The 19384-nt window shown below is 50.8% G+C and overlaps 7 protein-coding genes across 7 annotated transcripts; 5 read left to right on the forward strand and 2 right to left on the reverse strand.

Moving 5' to 3' along the window:
• Positions 1-1066: 1066 nt before the first annotated feature.
• On the forward strand, positions 1067-1977 carry QC761_706030 (uncharacterized protein; the record flags this gene model as incomplete). The annotated part of the gene is made up of 3 exons (XM_062882164.1): positions 1067-1197; positions 1343-1394; positions 1490-1977. 3 exons carry the CDS (start codon positions 1067-1069, stop codon positions 1769-1771), a joined length of 465 nt encoding a protein of 154 aa, XP_062728171.1. The 3' UTR covers positions 1772-1977.
• On the reverse strand, positions 1507-5133 carry QC761_0105760 (uncharacterized protein). The gene is made up of 3 exons (XM_062873165.1): positions 2723-5133; positions 2012-2656; positions 1507-1957 (listed from the first exon to the last, which is right to left on the reverse strand). The coding sequence occupies exons 1-3, from the start codon at positions 2865-2867 to the stop codon at positions 1953-1955; spliced, it is 795 nt and encodes a 264-aa protein (XP_062728172.1). The 5' UTR covers positions 2868-5133; the 3' UTR covers positions 1507-1952.
• Positions 4686-6898, forward strand: QC761_706050 (uncharacterized protein). The gene is made up of 2 exons (XM_062882165.1): positions 4686-6343; positions 6428-6898. Exons 1-2 carry the CDS (start codon positions 6244-6246, stop codon positions 6448-6450), a joined length of 123 nt encoding a protein of 40 aa, XP_062728173.1. The 5' UTR covers positions 4686-6243; the 3' UTR covers positions 6451-6898.
• A 267-nt stretch (positions 6899-7165) lies between these two features.
• On the reverse strand, positions 7166-9749 carry QC761_706060 (uncharacterized protein). The gene is made up of 6 exons (XM_062882166.1): positions 8627-9749; positions 8461-8573; positions 8226-8405; positions 7849-8173; positions 7569-7787; positions 7166-7481 (listed from the first exon to the last, which is right to left on the reverse strand). The coding sequence occupies exons 1-6, from the start codon at positions 8822-8824 to the stop codon at positions 7434-7436; spliced, it is 1083 nt and encodes a 360-aa protein (XP_062728174.1). The 5' UTR covers positions 8825-9749; the 3' UTR covers positions 7166-7433.
• RPL10A_2 (60S ribosomal protein L10A) lies at positions 8627-10998 on the forward strand. The gene is made up of 5 exons (XM_062882167.1): positions 8627-8974; positions 9683-10032; positions 10102-10180; positions 10248-10540; positions 10602-10998. The coding sequence occupies exons 2-5, from the start codon at positions 10014-10016 to the stop codon at positions 10862-10864; spliced, it is 654 nt and encodes a 217-aa protein (XP_062728175.1). The 5' UTR covers positions 8627-8974; positions 9683-10013; the 3' UTR covers positions 10865-10998.
• Positions 10999-11312: 314 nt separating this feature from the next.
• On the forward strand, positions 11313-12716 carry NPY1 (NADH pyrophosphatase; the record flags this gene model as incomplete). The annotated part of the gene is made up of 1 exon (XM_062882168.1): positions 11313-12716. The coding sequence occupies one exon, from the start codon at positions 11313-11315 to the stop codon at positions 12714-12716; it is 1404 nt and encodes a 467-aa protein (XP_062728176.1).
• A 628-nt stretch (positions 12717-13344) lies between these two features.
• On the forward strand, positions 13345-19019 carry QC761_706090 (uncharacterized protein; the record flags this gene model as incomplete). Its single annotated transcript, XM_062882169.1, has 4 exons — positions 13345-14057; positions 14112-15689; positions 15747-16565; positions 16623-19019. The coding sequence occupies exons 1-4, from the start codon at positions 13773-13775 to the stop codon at positions 19017-19019; spliced, it is 5079 nt and encodes a 1692-aa protein (XP_062728177.1). The 5' UTR covers positions 13345-13772.
• Positions 19020-19384: the final 365 nt, after the last annotated feature.

A 19384-nucleotide genomic window follows, 5' to 3' on the forward strand; every position in this document is an offset into this window, starting at 1 on the left:
TTGAAAGCACGGCTATGCGCAAATGTTTTTTCTGGATTCTGCTGAATGGAAAGTGACGAGTCTTGGTTTAGCTTTGTTGGGTTTGTGTTGTTGTGGAAGTGTTTTATTTTGTTTTACTTTGAGGGGGTTTGGAAAGGAGGGGGAAGAGCATTGGCACATAATTATTGTTTTGTAAGGGAGTGTTGTAGAATGAGGAGGAAAGCATTGGGTGATATTGGGGTAGCGGTGGGGATAAGAGCATGTATAGAGATTGAGAGGAACGAGTGAGGAATAGAAGTTGAGGTTATGAAAGAGACTGTCACAATGATACCCAACGTCAACGTTGAGCCTTGCCGTATGTGCAGGTTGTCATCTGATGACGACTAACAAGGCTGGCTGAGTCGGGAGTTCCCGCCTTGGTGCATTGCATGGTGCATAAAGGCACTACAGCTTGGTTGAACACGGACAGGGCGGATGTTGACACACACACACATGGCAGATGGACCTATCATTCCTTCTCCACTTGGCACAGACTACTTATCCCCCCCTAAAATGTGATTCATATACGGGCTTGACCTGCGGAATAGAATGCAATTCGTAGATAGACAAGTAGACACGGCAGAGGGAGTGTCACTTGGACAGGGACCAAGGGCTTGGCGATTCTGGATAGACATCTTCCGCGCAATGAGAGCTGAGAAGAAACAATGTGATTCACATTCGTAGGTGGAAAAAAAGAGAAGCTAAACAAATTCCTCCGCTGCCCGACTCTAACCAATCGACACCGAACTCAAACAGCAGCCCAAACCGGGTAGCGAAACATCGCGCTTGGGCGGGGGGTGGAGTCGATCCGACCTCCGGCTTGGTAAACACTCGGACATGTGTGATGTAGTGGAACCGAGGCCGTATCCGACGTACTACGGGGACATCGACGTTCTCTGTTCTGATTAACTACAACTGTTTACCCCTCCCTTCCCTTCATTTTCGTTCTCATTATCAGTTCTTCTCATACTCACCCTCATGCAAACTCGACTTTCATTACTCAAAACCAACACACTTAGCAAACAAATTAAACAAAACAGCCGCCAAAATGTCCTTCCTTGGCCTCGACCTCGCCTCAACAAACTACTCTTACTACTCCATTCCCGCCGCCTTTCTCATCACCATGGCTCCCAATGTGTACGCTATGGTGTTGGCGGGGAAGAATTATGATTTGAACCAGTATGTCACACACACACACACACCACCATCTCACCTTTCATAACCCTCGCACTTCAGCACCGGATTCCTCGGCTTCTTTCTCGCCCCCATCTCAACAAATATCTTCAATCAAGACATGAAAAAAAAAAGCTAACAGAAATTGTAGACCCCGCCGCACAGAAGAGATTTGTGCCAAAGATACCTCCATGCCCAAGCCCGTATGCACCCTACTACTGTCACATATCTCCCCCCCTCTCTCACTCAACAAGAAAAACCCAAGTGTACAAAAACACAACACTAACAACCCCCCCAGACCCTTCAAAAAATCTCCCGCGCCAAAGCCGCAACAGCAAACGGCTTCGAAACCCTCTCTCTCTACGCCGCCTCCGTCGTGGCAGCCAACGCCTCGGGCGTCGTCCCCGTCTCCAAGCTCAACACCCTCACCCTCGGCTATGTCGTCTCCCGCGCCGCCTACAACTTTGTCTACGTCGTTGCCCAGGACAACAAGAAGCTAGCCGGCATCCGGCCCCTTGTCTGGGCTGCTGGCGTGATCATCATTATGAATCTGTTTGTGAGTGCTGGTGGAAAGGTCTAAGTATTTTCACTCTGTAAAAGTGAGAGAGTAATTCCGAAGGGAGAAAATGCAAAGGGGGGATTTGATAAGGCGAAAGGGGGTTTGTTTATATGTATTTCTTTGTGCGGCAAGCACACCTTGTATATATACAAGCCCATCTCATTTTCACCCAACCATCCCCATCTCCTCCTTCAAAGTTCGTTTAAGCTATATATCATTGTCAGCAATCACTTCTCAACATCTACACCCAGAAAAACTCACCCGGCCCCCCAATCTTGGTCGTAATCGCCCCATCCTCAATAAACACCCCCGAAAAGTAATAATCCTCATTAGTATTCGGATACCCACTCCTTGGCAGCTCCAACACCCCCAAATGCCAATCCTGCCCATTACTACTCGTCGACACACCCCCCACCGGCGCAACCACCTGCTTCAAATCCGCACCCCCCTCACTATACCACAACCCAACCCTGTTCCCGGAGAAATCAATCTCGTACGCAAAATTATGCCACACATTCGCCTTCCACTCGCTCAACTTCCACTGTGTCCTCTGGTTCGTCATCCACTGCAACGCCGGGTTCGCCGCCCCCTGCTCTCCCGAAATCCACCCATACTTTAATTCTGTAAAGTGCGACTCGAAAAAGCAAATCTGATGCTCCTTGTTCACCGACGGCGCGTTGGTGTCCCGCCGCGAAATCGAAAAGTGGTAAAACACCTTCCCGCGGTTGATCGCCGCTTTCGTCTGGGGTATCAGCTCGATCCGGCGCATCGTCTGGCCGTTCCAGTAGGCTGTGCTGTCGAGCGTGAACCGGGCGCCTTGTTTGGAGACGGTGTCGTTGGGGTTCTTGTAGTCGGGCGAGAGGTTGATGTAGCGGTTTACCGTCCCGGAACCGTGGATGTAGTATTCTTTGTTTGTAAAAGCTCATATCAGCCACCATGTGGTTGGTAAGAAGGGGAAAGGGGGGGGCATACGATAAGGACCAACTTGATTAGCCCAAGACCACTTGTTCAGATCTGCCGAGGAAGTAAAGTCGTTGAATCTTCCATCCCAGAGAACAGCACCCTCAACGGCAGCAACACCACAAAAGGCGGCGGTCAACAATGTCGACGTCTTCATTTTGTCGTTGAAAAACAAGCGGAAACAGCCAAGGGGCTTGGGAAAAAACAAATCGATCGACAACTCGGCATTCACTCGAAGCTTATATATACCCCCAACCCTTTCTCCCCCCCATATTCGCAATCCATTCTCATATGTGTATGCGGGTATGTATGTATTCACGGCACCATAAAACTCCGGCTGGTACCTATATAAAAAGGCAAGACGGTCCGCGCCCGACGAGGAATATACAACCTCGTCGCTATATTCCCAAGCCTGCGGATGTCAGCCTCCGGAAACTTTCCAGGGTCAGAACAAAAAGTGGGCGGTTGGGTGATCTATTGATCGATAACTAAGTGAGGAGAGAGAGCGGAGTGGTGGTGAAAGAGGCGGGTGTTAGAGTACAAATAAAAAGGGACAGGCTCAGGCTAAAGTCGGATACGCCGCGTTTGCGATGTACTTCGGCATCTCTGCAATCAATGAGATCTGCCCCGTGTAGTGATGTGGGGAGAGGCTTTTATGGGATAATAGATAAATGTGTTAAAGGGCGGGAATGAGTTATTGGTGGTATTGTCTGGGGATGACGGGCTGCCCCATAGGGGTATAGATGAGGTGGACATTGCACACTTGTTGTGGTAATAAATGAGATGGATAGTTTGCGATGGATTCCATAGGTGTTTGGCTCATGTTTGGGGATAACTGTCAGCGGCGATGGTGTAATCTCTCAGGGTAAGTGCTGCTCATGTTTGCTTATCAGCAGGAGGTTTAATTATTATGGAAAATCGAGAGATCAGTTGGAACAAGGGTCAATTAAAGAGTGATAGCGTTAGGCAATGCTGGACGGGAAATCTATGGAGAGATGACGGATGTGGAAGCAAAGGTCTGTCATCACCTTGCTCTCGCCTTACTTCCATGCTAACGTAACAGCAATATGTGCCAGACAGGAGCGACTTGGGAGGAGATTAACGACCGCTCATCAGCAACCCTAACCCTACCCATCTTGTTGGGCAGGTTGAGAGCAAACTTGAGTGAGTCAACAAGATTGGTGTTATAAGGTGGACTACCAGTGTTTGAGAACCTGAAAAACTAATTGTCTGATGCTCATTAGTGAGACAGAGCATGGTGGTTGTGTTTGTAATCAACGATTTGACATCAAATTCAAACTGATTCAGTTCGATTGACGCAGTTGACAGCTTCAGAAACATTGCAAACTCGCAACAAAATGGGTCAATCGCAGAAATGCTATGCCATGTTCCAAGCTCGGAGCAACACAATAGACCACAACCGCAGCTTCAGACGTAGGATTTTTACAACTTGTCAAACAGCAGGCAAACAACTCGACTTGTTTTGATAGCAGGGACAGGCAAAGCATTCGCAAACACAAAAATACACATGTTGTGGGTGATGAAATGTCGAGACCACCCCACAGCTCGGACCTAGAATGGTCGTAGTCCAAAGCCATAATGAAAGGGATAAGGTGATCACTTCGATTTAGGAGGCCGGGAACGGAGGAAGATCCATAGAGAATAAGAATAACCCTCAGCAAGCCACATTGTGGAGCCGCCATTCGCACCAATACAACCCGTCGTCAATTCCACTTGGCGGTGTAATATTGGACAGACTGCATTGATGTGTAGATAAAGAAGAAAAAAAGAAGAGGAGGAAGTTGGCCAGCCTGACCAAGAAATATATACTCAAATTTTTGGCTGCGCAGAAAGTGGGGCTGCTGAATTAGGGCTAGTGCGGGTCTGTGGGTGGGCGACGATACGAGATAAGGATAAGGATAAGGATAAGCTTTTTTGGTGGGGTGGAGGGGCATCATCCGCCTCGAGCCTCCTTCAACACCACAACTCAACGGTTCTTATCATGCCCCATCTACGAGAGATTCATGGTTCAACTCGATTTGGAAGCCGCCGTCCGGCATCTGCTCGGCCTTTCTTGACTCGATACGGACAGCCACGACAGCATCTGGCGGGCGGGTGGCTGCTGCAGACGGAACACATGCTGTGGCTGCTTTTCAGATGGGCAATTCTCCCCCAAGTCAAACGTTGAGCAAGATCCGCGATCTGGTCTGTTTCTTTGCCTGGACACTGACATGAACATGCGACGAGACATCTACTGCCGGTTCCACAACATCCCAGCCCGCTTGTTCGGAAGGGAAGCCGATGGAAAGCACAGAACAAAAACCCGATTGTCCGCTGTCGGAGCAAGGCCCGACATGATCCGCTTGATCTGCTCGGTCCGCTGGACATGAAAGCGCTCGCCGGCCGGCTTCTCGGGTGGACACATGAATTGTCCGTTGCCGTTTCATGTCTTCCGAATTGCATGTGATGAAGCCATATGGAGCGAGCTACATTACTGCACCTGTCACCCCTTTCCCAGAGTCATCGACTTGCTGCGGTCGATCATCACGGCCTTCCCGCCACGAGCGCTTTCGTACTCCCCCAGAAGTTGAGCTATCACCGGGTGACTGCTGCTGCCTTCCATGGACTGCCGGTGGTGTCGACGGAATATTCCGGTGTCGTATGAATGGGGATCACAAACTCCATCACCAACTCCCAAAACGAACCAGCTTTCTGCGTCTCCTGCTTCTTTGGGAATGTGTGTCATGGAAGCCAGCCGCAGAGCACTGCCTAACGATGAAACTGGCGTCGTCCAACCATTTTCGTGGCAGAGATGCTGATCCCAGCAGCCGTGGTTCCTAGCTTCAGGAGAGCCCAAGGTTGATCACCTCTCACGCTTCACATAGCTCGGACTCTTGGAGGGTTTTTATAAATCGCTTTTCTTGGCCAACTCGTAGCTGCTTAAAAGTTTCCAGTTCTCCTTTCCATCAACCAGGCGCAGCGGTTACGTGGCAAACCTCCGGCTTGGAATTGCTGGTGATACAAGCACAAACGTTGCCCGCACACACCGGATACGATACTCCTTTCGGCGGGTAGTAGCACAGAAGAAACGAGCCTGCCCGTGGCCGTTGATCCGCTCAGTTGACGGAAGCGGTGTGTTCTGCTCTTGTGATGAATGATTAGCATGGTCCTGGTTGTGACAGTTCTTGTACCATCCTCCGCTCCCACATGCGCGCGAGACGGCGACGGCACGGGATGGGTTTCTGGCAAAGGGGTGATATATATATAGGGGGGTTGCTTCCTGAAGGGATGCTCGAGTGTCTGATAGCCATCTTATCATATTCTGTGCGCGGTTGACATTCATTCCATTCTTCCGAAGCTTTGACAAATTCTCTCGACCGGGCTCAAATCCATTAGAGAGCCAGACTTTTCAACCACATCCTCAGTAATAGCAACATTATCAACATATACTCTCATCCACCGCAGCAGAATTGGAACCTCTCTCTCTCTTTTACAAATCCTGTTCTCCAAGCTCCAGACGCTCAATAAACACAATGTCTTCGTACGCATCCCACCAACCACAAGCTCCCACTCCTCAAGGAGGCGAGGACTCGTCGACCAGCTCGGGGGGAGGTGTCACTCCTATTGATCCCCGTATGTTACCTATCTCAAACAACCATCGTGGGGGGAAAGGGGGGGCCGGGGTGTAAATGGTGACTAATCCGTTTTTGATGCCAGAGTTTGGGAAGAAGAAGCCCTAAAAACCATTATGCTCAACCTGTTAACATGGCAATCTATACTTTTTTCTTTTTTTCTTTCATTATGGGACCACACTAGGGAGCATAAGGGGGATTTGGGAAACAGAGAGATACCCCTATACACTATCCTACACTCGCTTTGTTTTGTTTGTTTGTTTTTTAATCTCTAATTATTAATGCACTCGCTCTCTCTCAGGGATTGTTGTTGGAGTGGGGGGATGAGGGAAGTTGATAGTGGGCGTTTCATGGCCAAATGCTTGGTTAGATTTAATTCGAGTAGTGTTGGAGGGAGAGAGGTTGGAGATGGTACAAAAAAAGTTGCAAGGTGCAAGGAATGCTGATGATAAGAATAATTGCAGAGCAGACGCGTTCGAGGGTTTAGGAATAAGAGATACTACCTACCTAACTCAAAATTCTCATGCCAAAAACGGTTTCTTGACAGTTCGTATGCCAAAAGAATGGCGATGACGCTATTTTGTGATGTTTCTCACAGTAATGTTGGTGATGATTTCTTGGTGTTTTTCACCTGCAACGACCCGGTGGCTGAGCCAAAATCCCAACAATCCGGACATGTAAACAAATGTACTGCCTATTCCCCAAGTCCTACAGCAACGCAACGCAACACGCACCGTGTTCCTGGGATGGTGCATGACATGACATGACAGCAAGCCACACCGACCGAAAAGAAAACCACAGTCCACAGACCAAAACCCGCCCCCCCCACGCATGCAGAGTTCCCCCCCTGTTGTGTCATCACACAATACAGAAATATGTGGATTCTTTAATAACTACAAGGCTTCGTCGGGACCAAGTTACACCCAACCCAAGACAATATCCATACCCGCCCGGCGAAAAATCTCGTCAAGACGGGGGAGATGAGGACAAAGAGATGGGAAATTTCCTCCCGTGCTCCAAAATAAGCAAAAGTCGTCAGATTGAGTAGAAAAGACGGACCACTGGTTAGATTTTGGGCGCGGGTGTCGTATTCATATACCGCCAGGATGGATTGGTTGAACGTCATGTCTTGTAACGCCCCGAACCAAATCAGCTTCCGCCGTAGGAATAAGCGCCCGAACTCGCCACCATGCATTGTGAGATAACTGGCGGATGTTCAGGCGTACCGCATTCGTAGGTGGACGCGGTAATGGTTTGTTTAGGTTAGGAAGAAATTGGCTCTTGTCATTGGTAGGTAAGTACCCCGACTGCTGGCTCTTGTTCGCTTGATGAGAAGGTCGATTAGGTTTGCTGTCAGAATCAGCAGCAGGCGGTTTCTCCAATATCCGGAGTCGTGAAAAGTAGCGTGCGAAGAATGGTTTGGTGGCTGCAGCCGAGGCGCAAATCTATCAACAAAGGATTAGATATTGGCTCACATGAGAAAAAAGTTTTTTTCGTATCACCTACGATACCAAGAAAAAGCTCGACTGCGCCTGGAAACCTGGTGTCGTACAGACGCCAAGTAATATCCCCATCCGGACTGGTGACCATGACCCAGGTGAGATAGGTCCTGACTGAGCCAGCGATGCAGACGAGCAATCCACCTGCAAAGAGTAAAAGAATCGTGAGACGTTGGGGGAGAGGCAACTGAATACCCAACACCATCTTGACGGGGACGAAGACGATGAGGAAGTCCAAGATGGTGTTGATAATACTGGCAACAATAACGTGAAGCCCTTGGTTGATGCAGCGCTGTGGCCCAAGAGCGACTGTCCAGATGTCGGATATGGGTCTCTGCTGGTCAGTATTCATTGCCAGACCACCATCCGGGAACAGAAACCTACGAGCATTGGAATATCGTCACGAGCACAAACACAATTGTATCGAGTGTTACCACCCCGGATAGGACAAACACAACGTGCTTGGTCCGGCCCCTCGAGCAAGCAGCTACTCTGTAGAGGAGAGCGAGAATGGAAAGCTTGGTGAACCCTGTTGCCAGGGCAAAGAGAATCTGCTCCGCAAGGCTGCGGCCGAGTCAGAAAGTTGGTACCATGGAAGACGGCAATGGGCGTAACCTACCCAACCTGCAAACTCAGCATCACCAGTTCAGGGCGTACATCCCACGTGTGACGATCTGTGTCGAGTCTGAAGTGACCTATGGCCTGGAGCACCACAAAGGCCACCGCAGGTACCTGGTAAAGCGTTAGTGTTGAGTGCTAATGCATCCAGACATGGTTTGAATAACGTATGCAAGGCAGATCAGCACATCGTCGTGACCGAAGCCGTTGGATATCTTCACGCGTGTATAGATTCGTATGGCGAGAACAACCCCTGCTAAACTCAACAGAAGTAACCCGACAATGATGTTGTTTGGCCCGCGAGTTTCTGGATCTACGTGATTTGATGGAGGCCAGGAGGCAGTTATCTCTGCTGTGATCCGCATGCTGTGTCTGAAGGTGTAGCAGGAAGGGCCAGAGTGCGGGTTCCACGCAAGCCGAGATGCTGGTCGGCCTAGGCCAGGGCTTCGACGAGGACGTCTAATGGGCAGCGGTACAAATATACCATGTTTCTTGACCAAGACCTCGAACAGCTAGTTTACTTCGTTAGGCAGTGTCAAGAGACCTCTTGATAACACCACGAATTCAGTTGAAACAAGACCTCCATGAACTAAAATTGATACAGCGAATTTCACGTGCAGTACTGGAGCTCTTGTAAACATGCATGATGCTCGGCGTGATTCTCGAGTCCATCGGCAAATGGTGCCGGTAGATGGTGTATGAAAATGTTTACAGGAACTGAATCTAGAGAGGTGAGCCAAGAGGTCGGAGACGCCGGTGACTGCGATACATGGCCATCACTGTGACCAACCCGAGCACTGACAGCTCAACCCTTGTGCGGATCAAGTTTCAAACATGTGCTTCCTGCCAAAGAAGGATAGGAATGTACGATGCTAGCCTTGGGAGATCTCGACCCGTCACTTGAAGGCGCATGGAGATGTGGGGTGGTAGGGTCGTGGGGGTACAGCCACTTGCTTGACAACCCATGACTTGTGCTTGAAAGCACAGCAGCTCTCAGACCGGATGTGAGTAGCGAGGAGGAGCTCTGGGGAAACGCTGGTCACCAACACCAACCAACCGGCAGTCTTCCTGTTGACTCCCGAGAACATGCAAGTCTGATCGGGTTCACTTGACCCGGACAGGTGATGTTTCAGGGTGGCTGAGGCGCACCGAGCACCGGTGGTATTTTTTTCAGAATGCAACTGTGATGAGCTCTCGAAGAAGAAACAACATATGCTTGCAAGTGTTGAATATATCTTGTGATCCAATACTGACAGACGTGAGTCGATAGGTAGGCGAAGGTAACGGTGAAGTAACAAGTGAATGGATGATGCAAGTGCAACAGGGGACTCCCAGGACTTGTCGTTGAATCCAGCTGGTGACCAGGTGCCAGCCGAGATCCGGCCCGCCACTACGCCTTACCTAATGGGAGCTAGTGCCACCCCGCCAAATCCACCCACAAAAATTCCTGGGATTCGCAAAATCACTTTTGATCTTGAATTCTCGGCTTTCTCCTCGTAAACGACCGACGCAAAACCACACCTATAGAAGAAATATCTACAGGAAGACGGCAAAATGTCCAAGATCTCCGTCGGTACGCACCATCAACGCCAACCCAGTCGACATATACGATGAAATGGCAATTGAACTGACTCTGTCGCAGCCGGTGTGCGTCAGCACGTCGCTGAACTCCTCGAGTACAGCAATGAGACCAAGAAGCGTAACTTCTTGGAGACTGTCGAGTAAGCCAGCAACCTCCTGGAAGTGAGGCCGCCATCATCGAAAACATGTTGCTAACAGCCACCAAAGGCTCCAGATCGGTCTCAAGAACTACGACCCCCAGCGTGACAAGCGTTTCTCCGGCACCGTCAAGCTCCCCACCGTCCCCCGCCCCAACATGAGCATCTGCATCTTGGGTGACCAGTACGATATCGATCGTGCGAAGCACGGCGGTGTTGACGCCATGAGCGCCGACGATCTCAAGAAGCTCAACAAGAACAAGAAGCTCATTAAGAAGCTTGCCCGCAAGTACGATGCCTTCGTTGCTTCCGACACCCTCATCAAGCAGATTCCCCGTCTGTTGGGTCCCGGTCTCTCCAAGGGTATGTTGTGCTGTCTTCCCAGTCGAGATAACTTGCGAATACTAACTTCTTTCGTGTGTAGCTGGCAAGTTCCCTACCCCCGTCTCCCACAGCGATGATCTCTCCGCCAGAATCACCGAGGTCAAGTCCACCGTCAAGTTCCAGCTCAAGAAGGTTCTTTGCATGGGTGTTGCCGTTGGCAACGTTGGCATGACCCAGGAGCAGCTGATTGCCAACATCATGTTGGCCATCAACTACCTCGTCTCCCTCCTCAAGAAGGGCTGGCAGAACGTTGGTAGCCTTACCATCAAGGCTACCATGTCTCCTCCCCGCCGCCTCTACTAAACTGGGAGGTCAAGTGGTGTTGACCGGGTCTGGAGGGTTACGCTGTTCAGATCCTTTTTTGATTCGGGCGTAGATATGATGGCATGAAGTCACAGTAATGAAATCAGATTTAGCCTGCCTTTTTCTCACTACCATTGTGATTGTGAAGTTCAGCCGTGTTTGGTGATTTGTAGGTACTGGCTTACTCCGCGTGGGCGAATGATCTTCGGCCGACTGCAGTTTTTGATGCCGAGACTCCATTGTAAATCCGGGACTAACCTGTTTCCCCAAGTGGTGATGTATTGATAAGCAAGATGGACCGCTCCGGCTCCGGCCGGCTCTGCCAACGGGATTGGGAGAAAGCTCAGCCAAAGAGCCCCGCCCCGCCCCCGCGCAACCTCATAGAGTCGGGTTGGAATTCCGTGATTGAGCCTCGATATCATATCTCTTTTTTTTTTCCCTAATCTTCATGCTCTTGTTTCTTTCGCCAATAACCAGGACGAGATTTCTCAGACTCACACAATCTACCACTACCACGCTCACATTTCGCTACGCATACACAGCACGACGCTCCCCATCACCAGCATCACTATTAGCATCATCGATCAGCAAATACAAACCCGCCAAAATGGCCGCCACCACCGCCACGCCCGACCTGCCCATCCTGCCTCCCGAGGACAGCCACCTCACGGCCAAGTTCGGCAGGGAGACGGCCAACTACTTTTCCGGGTCACCGCTCAACAGGCTTTCCTTTCTTCGGACTGACCACGCCTTTCTCGCGCCGGCGTTCAAGCACCCGTCTGCTAGCTTTTTGCTGCTGGACAGTCTGGCTCCGCTGGTGAAGAAGGATGACACGACTCAGCTGGCGTTTGTTTCGCTGGGGGAGATTAGGGACGGGTTAGGGGGGGAGGATATTTTTGAGAAGACGGAGGAGGAGCTGGTGAGGGAGTTCAACAGTGAGGATGAAGAGCGGATTGTTGTTTTTCTTGGGATGGATGAGAGGGGTGTTTTGGGTGGTCATGGGGGACAACAGAGTGGGGAGAGGTTTAGGTATAAGGATTTTGAGGGGGTGCCGTATTTTGCGGTTGATGTATCCAGGTGGGAGGGGAAGGAGGGATTGAGTGAGAAACTGGAAAAGGAGAGGGGGGCGATGTTTTACGGGGGAGGGCCGAGGCATATGGGGCTTGTGGCTGGTCAGGCGGCTATGTATGGGTATGCGAGGGCGTTGGTTGATTGGAATGCGAGGACGCCGTTTTGTGCGCAGTGTGGGCAGAGGACGTTGAGTGTGAATGCGGGGACGAAGAGGGTTTGTCCGCCTACTGATAGGGGGGTGGAGAGGAAGGCTTGTGCGACGAGGGGGACGGTGAGTAATCACTCTTTTCCCAGGACGGATCCGACGGTTATTATGGCGATTGTTAGTGCGGATGGGTCGAAGGTGCTTTTGGGGAGGCAGAGGAGGTGGCCGAAGTATTGGTATTCTACACTGGCGGGGTTTCAGGAGCCGGGGGAGAGTATCGAGGAGGCGGTTAGGAGGGAGGTTTGGGAGGAGAGTGGGGTCCAGGTTGGGAGGGTGGTGCTGCATAGTAGTCAGCCGTGGCCTTTTCCGGCGAGTTTGATGATTGGGGCTGTTGGGCAGGCGCTTCCTGGGGAGGGGGAGAAGATTTATCTGGGACATGATGCTGAGTTGGAGAGCGCGAAGTGGTTTCCTATGGATGAGGTTAAGGAGGCATTGGCGAAGGGAACGCATAATATGGGGGATGAGGTGCCGAAGGAGTATGTTGAGGGGGCGTTGAGGTTGCCGCCACAGACGGCGATTGCGAATAGGTTGATTAATTCGGTGGTGGAGGGGTGGTGGGTTGCGTCGAAGATGTAGATAGAGGTGGTGTTTAATCATGTTTTGGCATAGCGAGCACTGAATAGAGATCATTTTTGCTTGACTACGTGTATGGCCATCAAGGGTGATGTTCAGCAGTAGGACGTAGAGCCCACCTAAGACACCGGTAAAGTTGGCGCGTGGGCGCTTAGAATTCTCTCTATCGAGTCTCCCTATCCTCTCTTGAGCTTTCAAGCTTGATGGCCCGGAGATCTTGAACAAGCTGTCAGTAACCACAATGGCTGTGCAAAGAAATGTTGGAAGCCTCCATCACCAGTCAACGAAAACCATGCGAACGCGGTCTGGCTCCAGAAGGAAACAATGACAGAGGTAAATCCATTCTCCTCTAGCACTCAATATGACCAACATGGCGTAGAAAAGCCATCCATATCGGTTGATTTTATGGTGCGATTTTAAGTGTAAGGAGAAAAAGAAAATCTCGAAAGTGAGCCGTCACATTCTGACCCAAGTACATAATTGAGGTGAGCGGTGAGCGGCGGCAGAATTGAGGGCAGTGGGGTTCTTTTTCAGTGGTTCAACACTCAGCATACGCACTGACCACATCCACGATGAAGGCAGGAACGCAGTAGGTCTTACTCCGCGCTTTCCTCATCGTGAACAATTACGTGGATGGGCCAAGATGAGATGTCATGCTCTTGAAAATCTGCCTGCATTTCTCCTCTTGCAATCCTATCCCTCATTTGACAACAGTGACTCTACATCCATCAATCTAGTCGATACCACCTGCAGTTGGGCCTGCATTGCGGCTGTGCCACCCTGCTGCAGTGCGATTAGTAGGACGATATCCTTCTGCATGGTACTTCTTTGGCCAACGAAGGTTTAGCTGGAACCCCTGCCCACCATGCTCGAAGCAACAAGACAGGATACCTTACTGCATATGGGGATGGGCGAGCGGCCCAACAGGCAGACCAACTGCTTATCCCACCCTTCTGAGCTCTTATACCTAGCACCGATGGAACCCCGCTCCCAGTCCTATGATTCTTCGTCCTTGGTATCTTTCCTTCAGTCTGCTGGTTCCTCATATCCTCCGTCAACATGGAGAAACCTGTGCCAGTCGCCAAGGTGGAGGGCATCCAAACTCAGAGCAAGATTGACCAAATGTGGCAGGAGGCGCTGGTCACTTTCAAGAGTCTGACAGGGAAGAACCTCCAGGATGTAGCGCCAGCGTCGCCAGAAGAACTCAGGAAGATCATCGAAGCCCGTGCCAAAGAGCAAGACACCGAAGAGTTCAAGAACAGATCAAAGGCCCGGGAGAGAGGGTTGAGGATCTTGGCATGCATCAACAAGTTCGGCGAAGCTGCTGTGCAAGGCGTTTCCACGGTAGGTCATCGTTTCTCAAAGCATTCTTCTGGAGTGCTAACTGTTGGTTTCTAGGTGTTTGGCGGAGCCGATATATGCTTCAAGGGCCTTTCTCTGTTGCTGGAACTGCCCAAGAAGATGAAGGAGTTTCATGAGGTTGTCGACAAGATCTTCATCCGTATTGCCCCGGTTCTCCAGGGCTTCAAAGTCTATGCGAGGGGAGAGCAGATCCAAGCCATGGATGAAGACTTGATCATCTCCATCCATAAGGTCATGATTGCCCTTGTCACGATATGCGCTACGGCTCTCAACATTGAGCATGCTCGAAAATGGGAGAGGTTCAAGAACTTTACCAAACGTGCTTTGTGTGACGACACAGAACTGGACGAGGAGCTGGAAAAATTTCAGATGCTCGTGGAAGGGCAGCAGCATGTGCAGGGGGCTGTAACGTTGGTGGAACTCCTCGACGTCAAGGCTACGGTTGTCGCGAATCTGAAAGTGACGAACGAAATCAACTCTGACATCAAAGGCATCAAAGACAGAGTGCAGAAAAAGGAGGCGGAAAGCTCCAAGCAGACCCTGCTCACCAAAATCAAGTCTGCACTTGGTATTGACCCCAAGGACCCTGATACCTCGAAAGCTACGTTTGAAGACTATCTTAAGAAAAGGGCCCCAGGGACAGGAAGCTGGTTCAAGCCTATGACTGATTATCAGGGCTGGGTAGACACGAACGCCTCTGCTCAAGAGATCAGCTCCTTCTTGCTCCTGACAGGAGGTCAAGGGTTCGGCAAATCCTTCTCCGTGGCTTCCATTATCGATGACCTAAAACAGCGAACCTCAACTCCTGCCGCCATCACACAAACTCACCGTTCCCTGATCGGCTTTTACTTTTTTCCCGCCCGAAGCGGGAAAGCAGGAGACGAACAATACCCGGTCGAGATGGCACTCAAGTCTATCGCCATTCAGCTCGCTGAGCAAGACGAGGTCTACGCAAAAAGCATTGGTGAACTCGACCAGCTCAAGGATGCAAAACCCTCGAAGCTATGGGATGCTTTGAGACTGGGTTCGCCGATGCCGAGAACCACACATTTCATACTACTCGACGCTCTAGACAACCTTCTCCCCCCAGAACAGGACGAGTTGCTGAAGGTCTTCCAAGCTGTCCCAAGGACTGGCACGAACGGAAGCTCCATCAGGATCCTCGCTACTGGAGCGAGCTCTATATTTGAAGTTTTCCAGGCGACGGAAAACCTGTCAGTGCGAGAAGTCAAAGCTGACCGTACAACAATGGAATCCGAATTTCGCCACTACATTCGACACAGACTTCAGGCTCCCATCATGTTGCCCGGCCCTGACTTGTCGGAGAAGAGAGAAGGCATTGAGAACAAGATCATGCATAGCGAATGCAGTTTCCAGACGATCCAGGCCACACTTGGTGCGGCTGAAAGTTACATTGCATCCAGTAAAAGTGACGAGGAGCTTAACAAACTCTTGGATGACTCAACCCGAGATACCAGTGTCTTATTGGTTGATACTGTAGAGAAACTTCAAGCTGGATTGGATGTTGGGCAGATTGGCTGGGTCAATGAACTGTTGATGTGGGTGCTTTTTGGGGAACAGTCGCTAACTATCCCCCAACTGGAGGCCGCCTTTGTAAGACCCAACCAAGAGACTAGAGTTTCTCACTTGCTGACCCATCTCTTGTTTTAGTTCCTTCGTGGCAAGTCCCTCCCAATCCAAGGCCTCGAAAACTTCATCAACAGCAGGCTGAAGAAGCTCATCACCAGTGGGCCCCAGGGTATATCTCCAGTAGATGACAATCTTGACAAGGTCGTCACCAAACCGAGGGAGCTTTCACAGGGTGGCCCTGACAACAAAACAATCAGCCTGGAGATAAAAATCAACAACGCCAGCATCTCTACAGTCCAACGCTTTCTGTGGGACCTTACCAAGTTCTCAACTTTGGATGGCTTCAGTTTTAAAGCTGATGATGCGGCCGCCCAGATCGCTCAATCGCGAGGCATCATCAGAGTCAACAAGACCGACGCTTCTCTTGCAATTGTTGAATCCTTCTTTAAGTTCCTTAAAGATGACCCAAGCGAGAAATCAGAGAGCATCAGGCAGTATCTGATCGACTATCTGGCAGATCACCTTCGAACTCTCCGTACAGCTGAGGGTGACGACAAGCTAACTCCTAGCGAAGCAGGCAGTATCGGAAAGCGTATATTTGAACTTTTCGACTACCCGGATGCCTCCTTGAAGAAACACTGGGACTTCTTCAATTCTAATTGGGAGTTCATTGAAGAGCGCAATATTAGCGAGTTTTGGGAATGGATCCAAATGGATACGACACTCGCCGAACTTTCTGGCAAGGAAAGAGACCACATCGTTGAACTCAAGAAAGATGTGAGGTGGGAACGTAAGCTGCTCAAACCGACCATGAAGATGGTGGCGAAGATGTGGCTTCGCGAGCGCGGAAACGACGTGTACTACCTTTTGGCGTGGATCAAGCGGGCCCTCATTCGAATAGTATGTGGCCCCTGGTCAGAGATGTTCATGAGAATTGATCACTGACGCTATAAACAGAAACAGGAGGACAACCGTGCAGCAACCAAAGCCTCAAAATCCCCGGAGACAACCTCGTTGTCCAGTACTGCCAAGCCTCCCGCGACTGCTGGCCCTCTTACACCTTCCGAAACCGCCACGTCCAACACGGATACACCGGCTTCTACTGCCGATTCTGACGTGCCTGATAGGCCTGCGAGCCCTTCTCCTTCTAGCACTTCCACTGAGGAGGAGTTCGACCCCCCTGTAAAGGTTGATATCACAGAGGCAGCAAGGTGGTGCCAAGAGATACTTGAACTCAAAGACGAAGAGCTAGACTCGCTGTGGTACGAGCGTCTTGGTCAAACGTACAAGGATTCATATCCGGTGAGCTTCAAAGACGCGATCGAGCAATATCGAAAGGCCGAGAAGTGCTCCAGTCCATATCCGTCATGGGAGGTTCTGATTGGGTTGTCATACTCCTTACTCGCCGTTAGTTCGGCGAACTTCGACGAGGCACGTGAAATTCACGACCGGGCGATGAACCTTTACAAAGATTCTCCTTTTGTCAGTATCGAGCAGAAGGTCTCTCAGCTTAAAGACTTGGCGTGGTGGTACGACAACTACAAAGAACCGGAGAAAGCCCTTGAGGTCTTGGAGGAAGTACTTGTCTTGGCGCCTGAACACGGGGAGGCCCAGTACGACATCATGAGTCTACTAATTAAGCTGGAAAGAGAGGGTGAATTGCACGAATTGGTGTCGAAAACAGCGGCGTCCAAGGAACCGGCGGGTAAAGAGGCCGACAAGGGGCTGACGCCACTTGGGTCCCTCGTTAAGGCAGTTGCTACGAGTAACGCATGGAGCCGCGCGGATCCTCTCTTCTGGAGAATAATCTCCATACTTGAAGCCACTGGCAGCGTGGAAGATCTGATGGGGGCGCTCGATGCGGGTATTTCTTTGTCCAAAGGTGACAAGGAGAAGGAGTATCTTCAATCTGTCCTCATTACTTACAAGGGCATGGTTCATATGCATCGCTCGGGATCTGAGGATATCCACCATGTGATGGAATGTTGTGAACTTGCTCGGAAACTTGCGCACGAAAGATTGAGCCGGACTATGCCATGGTGGACCGATCGGATATACGCCAAAACCACGGTGTTGGCTGACAGGTTTCACTTTAACCAAGCCAGTGGGAGAGGAAGACTTCCTGGAAGCACGGCATTGACGACCGAGGATCACGTGGAAGCCCTTAGGAAATCGATGACTGAGTTTGAGAAGAGTCTCCGTGACCGCTTCGACGTCCAGCTCTCCATAGCTAAGAGCTACTTGGCTGCGTATTATGCGCTCAAGTCACCGCAAAACCTCGAGGAGTCGAGGAGGGTCTTCGCTTCAGATATGGTACGGGTGACGAACATGCTCTCTGACGGGAACAAGCACAACGACGCGGAGAGCTTGAGGCAGCTGAGCGCCATCCTGCTGCATACCGGGAATGTTCAGAATTCGTTGGCTTGCATGCGGCTGGTGCCGCCTGATATCACCAACGGGAGTGCTGCATCTACCGCCAAAGTGCTGACTCGACTGCTCTGCCCGGAGGGCGGCCCTCCAAAGGAAGGAAGTGTCGCTCACAAGGTTCTGTCTTCGTTTGACAGCAACTCGAAAAACATGTTCTATATACGAAGTGACATGATTACGACGGTGAACGACCTGATGGACAAGCTTATTGACGGGCGGTCTGCTTCTCTTGCCGAGGCACAAAAAGAGAAAGAGGAAGAGGCCGTCGACGCGACACTGGCGCGGCTCCGCACGGTGAGGGATGCATTGCATATATACGGGTATCGGGACTGCGAAGGATGCATAGGGTCGAACGGGCGGACGTGGGACTTTGAGAATGATTTTTATGCGTGCCGGTATTGTTATGAGTTGTTTCTTTGCGGGCCATGTCTTGATACGCTCAAGAAGGCGGATCCGAACAAGCCACAGCCGTTTTGTAGTCCGGGGCATGACTGGGTTTGGTTGCCGAAGTGGACGGTGGAGAGCTGGATAGAGGGTTTTGAGGGGAAGGTGAGGGTGCCGAAGTGGGAAGAAGGGGAGAAGACGGGGGGTTGTTGGGTGGAGGGGGACGAGGTGGTTGCTTTTGGGAAGTGGTTGGAGGGGGTGTTGAAGCCGTGGGGGATTGGGAAGGAGTGGGAGGCTGAGGTGAAGTGGGATGTGGAGAGGGGGGAGGAGAGTTTTGTTGATGAGATGTTGTATGATGGGTTGCTTAAGGCTGGGCTTGAGGCGCAGGCCGAGGAGAAGGAAAAGGGGGAGAAGGAGGGCGGGGTGAGTGGGGAGAAGGTTGATGGGGTAGCGAACGGGGGGAAGATGACGGTGGGGACGGTGATGAAGGAGAAAGTGGCGGTTGAGAAGGTTGCTGTTCAGGAGGTTACTGAGAAGAGTTGACGATGGCAGGGATTGCTGCGTAGTTGGGGTTGTAGCTTTTTTCCAGCTTTTGGATTATACCCTTCATATTTCGATCACCAACTATCATGCGAGATCTTCACATTGATAAATATGAACAGCAATTCTTTTGCTATATTAACATCAAACCAACTACGTTCTTGGACCTGGCTGATCCCTTCATCTTTTCCGCACCTTGAAACCATGCAAAAAACTTATTACGCATCCATAGCTTCAAGGAACCGAGTTTGAAGTCCAGCCTTGTCATCCCTCACTCTGGACAGTTATTGGATGACAGGGTGTCAGAGGGCATGAAGAAGGGCGAAAACTCCGGAAATCGCCGTCCCGCTGTCAATGAGCGAGTCTGT

This window comes from Podospora bellae-mahoneyi, chromosome 7 (assembly GCF_035222275.1).
Source record: "Podospora bellae-mahoneyi strain CBS 112042 chromosome 7, whole genome shotgun sequence".
Classification (NCBI taxonomy): domain Eukaryota; kingdom Fungi; phylum Ascomycota; class Sordariomycetes; order Sordariales; family Podosporaceae; genus Podospora; species Podospora bellae-mahoneyi.

What these genes read in the sequence shown, in the direction of transcription:
- QC761_0105760 (XM_062873165.1), bottom strand. Translation starts at nt 2,867, where the DNA reads ATGAAGACGTCGACATTGTTGACCGCCGCCTTTTGTGGTGTTGCTGCC. An exon ending in TAATCAAGTTGGTCCTTATC is followed by an intron (nt 2,657 to 2,722) that starts GTATGCCCCCCC and finishes TTACAAACAAAG; the next exon opens with AATACTACATCCACGGTTCC.
- QC761_706050 (XM_062882165.1), top strand. Translation starts at nt 6,244, where the DNA reads ATGTCTTCGTACGCATCCCACCAACCACAAGCTCCCACTCCTCAAGGA. An exon ending in TGTCACTCCTATTGATCCCC is followed by an intron (nt 6,344 to 6,427) that starts GTATGTTACCTA and finishes TTTTGATGCCAG; the next exon opens with AGTTTGGGAAGAAGAAGCCC.
- QC761_706060 (XM_062882166.1), bottom strand. Translation starts at nt 8,824, where the DNA reads ATGCGGATCACAGCAGAGATAACTGCCTCCTGGCCTCCATCAAATCAC. An exon ending in ATGCTGAGTTTGCAGGTTGG is followed by an intron (nt 8,406 to 8,460) that starts GTAGGTTACGCC and finishes ACTCGGCCGCAG; the next exon opens with CCTTGCGGAGCAGATTCTCT. An exon ending in CGCGTCCACCTACGAATGCG is followed by an intron (nt 7,482 to 7,568) that starts GTACGCCTGAAC and finishes GATTTGGTTCGG; the next exon opens with GGCGTTACAAGACATGACGT.
- RPL10A_2 (XM_062882167.1), top strand. An exon ending in AACTTCTTGGAGACTGTCGA is followed by an intron (nt 10,181 to 10,247) that starts GTAAGCCAGCAA and finishes CAGCCACCAAAG; the next exon opens with GCTCCAGATCGGTCTCAAGA. An exon ending in GGGTCCCGGTCTCTCCAAGG is followed by an intron (nt 10,541 to 10,601) that starts GTATGTTGTGCT and finishes TTTCGTGTGTAG; the next exon opens with CTGGCAAGTTCCCTACCCCC.